This window comes from Myotis brandtii, unplaced genomic scaffold (genome assembly GCF_000412655.1).
Source record: "Myotis brandtii unplaced genomic scaffold, ASM41265v1 scaffold29, whole genome shotgun sequence".
Lineage (NCBI taxonomy): Eukaryota > Metazoa > Chordata > Mammalia > Chiroptera > Vespertilionidae > Myotis > Myotis brandtii.
This window is the reverse complement of record NW_005361075.1, coordinates 2,450,210-2,456,623: the sequence shown is the minus strand read 5'-3', so window position 1 is coordinate 2,456,623 and position 6,414 is coordinate 2,450,210. Positions and strand designations below refer to the sequence as shown.

The 6,414-nt window shown below is 57.6% G+C and overlaps 1 protein-coding gene and 1 pseudogene across 6 annotated transcripts in view; one reads left to right on the top strand and one right to left on the bottom strand.

The window, feature by feature from the left end:
• Positions 1–6,414, top strand: part of ACVRL1 (activin A receptor type II-like 1) — an 18,740-nt gene that overhangs the window by 6,306 nt on the left and 6,020 nt on the right. For 3 of the 6 annotated variants that reach the window (XM_014542106.1, XM_005869236.2, XM_005869235.2), the window contains exons 2-6: positions 4,398–4,465; positions 4,929–5,180; positions 5,362–5,570; positions 5,802–5,901; positions 6,244–6,390. In XM_014542106.1, the coding sequence (XP_014397592.1) occupies positions 4,402–4,465; positions 4,929–5,180; positions 5,362–5,570; positions 5,802–5,901; positions 6,244–6,390 (772 nt within the window). In that variant the 5' untranslated portion in view covers positions 4,398–4,401. Of the gene's footprint in view, positions 1–453; positions 472–2,463; positions 2,483–2,749; positions 2,769–4,397; positions 4,466–4,928; positions 5,181–5,361; positions 5,571–5,801; positions 5,902–6,243; positions 6,391–6,414 lie in introns of those variants that run through there. The other 3 variants (XM_014542107.1, XM_014542105.1, XM_014542104.1) reach the window with 3 other exon arrangements.
• LOC106726602 overlaps positions 3,365–6,414 on the bottom strand; it is a 29,044-nt pseudogene continuing 25,994 nt past the window's right edge.

The following is a 6,414-nucleotide window of genomic DNA, read 5'->3' as shown; positions in this document are numbered from 1 at the left end:
CACCTGAGACTGGGAGGGGCGGACTGAACCCGGGCGGGGACTGACTCAGACGCGGCTCCCTGGCCAGTCCTCGGCGTCTCTGCTCTCCTGTTGTCACCCACGTGAAAGGGCAGGAGTGCTTCACCCACGGGGAACGGGTCCCATGTCCCTGCTGGCAGCTGGCGGACCTGGGAGACAGGGTCCAGGTCAAATGCCTTGAGCCACCCCAGCCCTGCGGCTCCTGCTTAGGATCTGAGGCTGTGACTCCAGCCCCCCGCGCCTCGCCTCCAACCCTGCGTGGTCAGGACGCCTTCCTGCGCCCGCAGGCCCAGAGGGATCGCAGGCTCCCTGCAGGAGCACCCCCAGGTTTCCACTCCGCCCTGGAGGCCAGTGCTGTTGAAGCCGCCCCCCCTTTTCTTCCCGGAGGTCAGGGCCAAGGTGGACAGTAGCTGTCACCCCTCTGTGTTTATGGGCAGCTGCTGGCTGCATCAGGTCTGTCTAATCCCTCCCTGCCCCATTTGTCCTAGGACCTGCCCCTCCATCTCATTGGGGGTTAAAGGGAGCTGCCATCTATTGAGTGCTTACTGTGCAGACGTGTATTTCTCGTGTAATCCTCGCCACAGCGTAGCAGAAGGGTTATTATACCCGTCCTACAGCCTGCAACGGCTTGTCCCAAGCTCCAGGGATGGTGCACATGGATGACTGGGCTTTGCTAACATGTGTTAAGTGCCTACTATGCACCACTTAGTCCTCTGCTAACGAATGTTACTACATGATACCTGTGAAATGGGCACTGTTATTCTCATTTTACACAGGGAAGCCTAAACCTCAGAAAGTTTAAGTTACTTGTTCCAAATCTCATAGCTCCACGTGGCAGAGACAGGATTTGAATTCAAGTTCCCATGAGCCAGAGGCAGATCCTGACCTCCGCGCTCCTCTGCACAGGCGTGGTGCTGTAGCGCACTGCTGTTCAGGGTTCGTGAAGTGATGCAGAGAAAGTGCTTTGTGTCTGGCAAGGGGCAGCCTGGTGGGAGCAGCTCAGTCCGGCCTCCTGTTTGGGTCGGACCTGCAGGTGGGCGGGGTGAGGCGCCTCCTTGCTGTGCTGAGCCAGTGCGGCTGACCGGAGCAGGTTCTATCAATCCCTCAGGTGTGATGGGGAGCAGAGATTGGCACCCACCTTCCCAGCACCCCCTACTCTGGTACTCCCACCTGTGACTAAGCCTACAGCTAACATGATTTCTATCTCCACATCTAAACAAAGCCACACTGGGTACCTGTTGATGACAGCAGTGGACAATCTGTTAATGTTGGTGAGACCCACTCACTCTTTTTCTTCCTTGGTGGGGCTCACCCAACACCAAACAATTGGAGGAGTAAAGTGACCAAGGAAGGATTTATGATCAGTAATGTATGTGGATCAAGACACACGTGGTGATTACGGGCAACAAATTTAACACCCCCAAGCCTCAGTTTCCCCATTGGGTTGTTGTGTGGGTTAAATGAGGTCAACCGTTAAAGTTCAGTACATAGCACGTAAGTCATACTCGGAGAAGGTTAACTCTTATTACTAAGGACTTCACAGTGGTAAGTTAATGTTTGATATTAGTTTAGCATTTGTGATTTCTGGCCAATAACAGTGATGCTACTGTCAGCAGGAGATCTTTCGTGAAGTTTTGCTTAGAAACGAAAGGATACCATCAGTCCCCAGGAGTCCATTTGTGCTAGAGTCAGGTTGCAGGACAAATCACACGGGGTCAGCTCCGAGTTTGGACTGGTCAGCACCCTCCTGTACTTAACCTTACACTGGGCACAGCTAGAAATCGGACAGTCACAATTTTACTCCCCCACATTCCCGGATGAGACCGGAGGTGGGTCTCCCTGTACCATTCCTGGGCCTGGGAGGCTTGAGGTGGATTGGATGTCAGGAGCAAAGCCCTGGACCCGCCCTCCCTCCATAGTGTTTCCAAGACCTTGACTTTCATGTTTAGCCTGTGTTTCCTTCTTCTCCCGTAAAGGAGGAGGTCCCTGGATGGGCGTGAGAGTCCTGTCCTCTGCACCCCACTCCCACTCACCAGCAGGTCCTATGAAATGAAAGCATGGAGACAACGTCTTCTGTGGTGTAGGGCATTAGGGTACCCACTGATTCGAATTCCCTGGGGAACTTTTTTAAAATGCATGTTTTTTTGCCTTGATGGGGTGGCTCAGGTGGTTGGAGCATCACCCCGTATACCAAAAAGGTTGTGAGTTTGATTTCCGATTAGGGCACATATCTAGGTTGCATACGTGGTTGGGGCGCATATGGTAGGCAGCCGATCAATATTTCTCTCTCCCCTCCCCCTCTCTCTAATAAATAAAAATATATCCTGGGGTGAGGATTAAAAAAAAAAAAAGCATGTTTCTTGCTGATCCCAGATTCTAACCAAATCAGAATCTGGAGTGGGGGTGAGACCAAAGAATGTACATTTCTAACCAAGCCCTTCAGGTGATTCTGATGCCAAATAAAGTAGGTGAGAGGGTGCCCTGGGGCATGGTCAGAAAAGTGGAGCATGGGTGAAGGATCCTAGGAGGATGCCAGCATTATCCTCATTGTTTTCCACTTTTTCCTTCCTGCCCCATACCCTTTCCTTCGCTGCTTTCTGGGCAAGCCAAGGCTACTGCCAAGGATGGCTTCCGGCCTCTACCCCAGTGGACAAATTCAGCTTGTCTGGGGCTCCCCCTCAGCCTCCAGCCCCACTGCGGAGTGCCTGCTGGAGTCCTCACTGCCTGCCAGGAGGGGCAAGAGGCAGGAGGTCAGGCAGAGGCTGGGGACACAGCAGCGGCAGCCCAGGGCTCCATTTCCTCCCCCAGCTCTGGGCCTCTGGGGCAGAGGAAGCCCAGGCAGGAAGGCAGAGCTGCCACCAGCAGAGAGGCATACAAAGCTCCCCCCACCCCCAGCCATCCTGCCCCAGAGCCTTAGCATCTTGTGTCTTCATCTGGCACCACCGTTAGGCCATGGCCTTCTGAGCCTCTGTGGCCATAGTCAGCCTCACCCTGTCGGAAGACACTCCCGCCCCTCGCGTTAGTGGCCCCTATCTGGGGATCCAGTCCACAGGCAAACCCCTGCTTATTTGCCACCTTTCAGAAAGTCCTTCTTACTGTCTGACCTCAGTCCTTCTTGCTGCAGCTCCGGCCCTTATCTTCTTGTTCTAAACCTTTGAGAAATGAAGAAGGGGGTAGCTTTGAAGCACTAGTTGGTTTGGGACCAGGTTTGGGGACTGTCATAGAGCAGAATCACTCCCCTTAACCCTCTCCATCCAACTTCTGGAAAAGGTCAACCTTAGCCAGCCATGGAAGGTCAAACATTCAGTGTCTAAGTGTGTTTCACTTCCCTCCCCACATCGTTGGCCCTGCCCCACCCTTTCCAGGACAGCAGGCAGAGAGGAGGGGGCCCGGGGATGGCCACAGAGGGCCTCTGACACTCTGGCTGCAGGAGGCTCCTTCCACCCAGTGAGCCAGCACTATGGGAGCTTGGTGTGGCGGCTACAGCCCCGAGGGCTCGGACACAGGCTGCCACCCGGATTGGGAGACAGAGAGGAAAGAGCACTGGACTGGGAGTCTGGACACTGGGGTTGTGCTCCTGGTCCCGCCACTGAATCCTGTCTGGACTTGGACAAGTCTCTTCCCCTGTCTGAGCCTTAATCCTGTCATCTCTAATGTCAGAGCTGGGCTTTGTGAGTCACTAGGTGGTTCCTCGGATTCGGATTCGGATTCGGATTCGGATTCGGTCACAGGGCTGTTCCAGCCGCCGGTGGCTTCCCCAGACCCCGTGCCGCTCCAGCCTGCCCTGGGAATGTGTCCTGACCTCCATGCTGTGCGTGACTCCTGCCTGTTCTATCCAGACCCCAATCTAAACAATCTTGATTCCTGTTCCCAGCTTGGCGGGACCCTGAATGGCAGGAAGTGAAGACAGGAGCCTGTTTATGTTTGAGGCAGCCAAGGCTGGGGAGGGGGGGCACTGGGAAATGGGTGGGCAGGGGGGAGGCTGGAAGGGGATGGGCAAGAGGCAGAGGATAGAAGGGGGTGCTGCTGAAGAGATGGTCCTTCACCCCAGCCCCGAGCCCTCTGTGCCCTCCAGTTGTAGCTCAGCAGCTGGGTTATGGGGCTGGGAGTCTCCCCAAGCTCTCAGTCACTTAAACATGGCTCCCCACCCTTTACCCCTAACAGGATGGTTTCCATGGGGAAGTGAACCAGGACTTCCCCTGCAAGCCCCACCCCAAAGCCAGGCAGTGGAGTCGGGAGGAGCCCTGCCTGCCCACCCCCCCCAAACACTCCCAGTGATTTCCTCTGGGTGGGAGGGACCCACGGTCAGTGGCTGAAAACACTGAGGGGATCACATTTCACAGGTCTTACTGCACCCCCTCTCCTGCTCCTCTCTCCAGGACCATGAGCTTGGACCCCCCCAGGAGATGCCTTCTGATGCTACTGATGGCTTTGAACCTGACCCAGGGTGAGTCCTGTAGGGAACAGGGGCCTGAATGGAGAAAGGGGCTCAGCTCTTGCTGGGCTGTTTGAGGAGTTGGGGAGAAGGGACTTTGGAGCTTGGCTGGAGGGCAGGAGACAGGCTACCCCAGCCCTCTTCTGCTCTAGCTGGGGGGTGCAGAGAGTGTGTGAGGGGGGGGTGCAGAGTGGGGATGTTGGCAGGGAGGGCCTGGAAGAGTCCTCAGGGTTGGGGCTGGGGGCCAGGGCTGGGCCTGGAACTGGGGAGGAGGCGTTGGGGTGAGGGAAGGGATGGAGGCCTGCTTCTAATCGTCTCAGCTGCCCCCTGGAGGGAAGGATAATCTGAGGGTGGAACTCAGGGACCAAGGCCTCAAGGGGTTTGTCTGAAAGGTCAGAGGGGAGAGAGCAGTGGGTGTTGGGCTCAGCCTGGGGAACTGGGCTCAGGGTGACTGAGCTTCTGCTGTGCCTCCCAGGTGACCCTGTGAAGCCCTCTCGGGGTTCGCTGTTGACCTGCACGTGTAAGGGCCCACGATGCAGGGCGCCTACCTGCCAGGGGACCTGGTGCACTGTAGTGCTGGTGCGGGAGGAGGGCAGGCACCCCCAGGAACATCGGGGCTGTGGGAACTTGCACCCAGAACTCTGCTGGGCACGCCCCACTGATGTCGTCAACCACTACTGCTGCTACAGCTCCCTCTGCAACCACAACGTGTCCCTGGAGCTGGAGGGTATGTCTGCTGCCTCAGCACCACCTACCCCACCTCTCAGACCCTGCCCTCTCACCCTGCTTTCCTCTCGTGCCTGCCCGGAGGGTGGGGAGGCAGGACCCAGGGACCTAATGGCAGTGGCAAGGCGCGGGAGGGGAAATGTCCCGATGGCAGCCGGGTCTCAGTGTCCTCTCTCTGGCAGCCTACCCAACCCCGGAGCAGCCGCAAGGAGACAGCCAGCTGCCTCTGATCCTGGGCCCTGTGCTGGCCTTGCTGGTCCTGGTGGTCCTGGGTGCCCTGGGCCTGTGGCATGTCCGGCGGAGGCAGGAGAAACATCAGGGCCTGCACAGCGAGCTGGGCGAATCCAGACTCATCCTGAAGGCATCCGAGCAGGGGGACAGCATGTTGGGGGTATGAGCATGGGGAACATGGGACACGGGGGGAGGAATAGGCAGAAGCCACAGAATCGGAGGGATGCAGAGTGACAGGTGGCCGAGAAGGGCACAATCACAGACACTCAGATGCCAGTGGGTGGGGAGCTGGGTGAGGGAGGAGCATGCAGCCACAGTAGCAGGGGCCAGGTGGGGAGAGAGAAGGGGGCTGGGTGAAGGACAGCTCTCAGTGGCCTCTTTGTACCTTCAGGACTTCCTGGACAGTGACTGCACAACGGGCAGTGGCTCGGGGCTCCCCTTCCTGGTGCAGAGGACGGTGGCACGGCAGGTCGCCCTGGTGGAGTGTGTGGGTGAGCAGTGGGTGAGCCTGGGGGATGGGGACCAAGGGCTCCCATGAACTTGGAGGGGTAAGAGAGCTCTGGGCCTCTGGAGTCACAGACGGGGCCAGGCCTGGCTCAGATGGAATTCTGCTGGGCACGGAGTGGGTGGAGACCGGTCAGGGCTAGGTCCTTCTGCAGAAGCCAGTAGGGAACAAGAGGCAGGTGGGGGTGGCCTGCGAGCGGGGTAGGGGTCGGGATTAGGTTAAGCAGAAGTGTCAGAGGTTCTGCAGATGGGTCAGTGCAGCTGGGGACCACTGTGCCCAGGGGCTTGTGTGACCTTCTCTCCCCTCCACCCCCCTGCCATTGGATCAGGAAAGGGCCGCTATGGCGAGGTGTGGCGAGGCCTATGGCACGGTGAGAGTGTGGCGGTCAAGATATTCTCCTCGAGGGATGAACAGTCCTGGTTCCGGGAGACTGAGATCTACAACACAGTGTTGCTCAGACACGACAACATCCTAGGCAAGCCGGGTGGGGGAGGGGGTG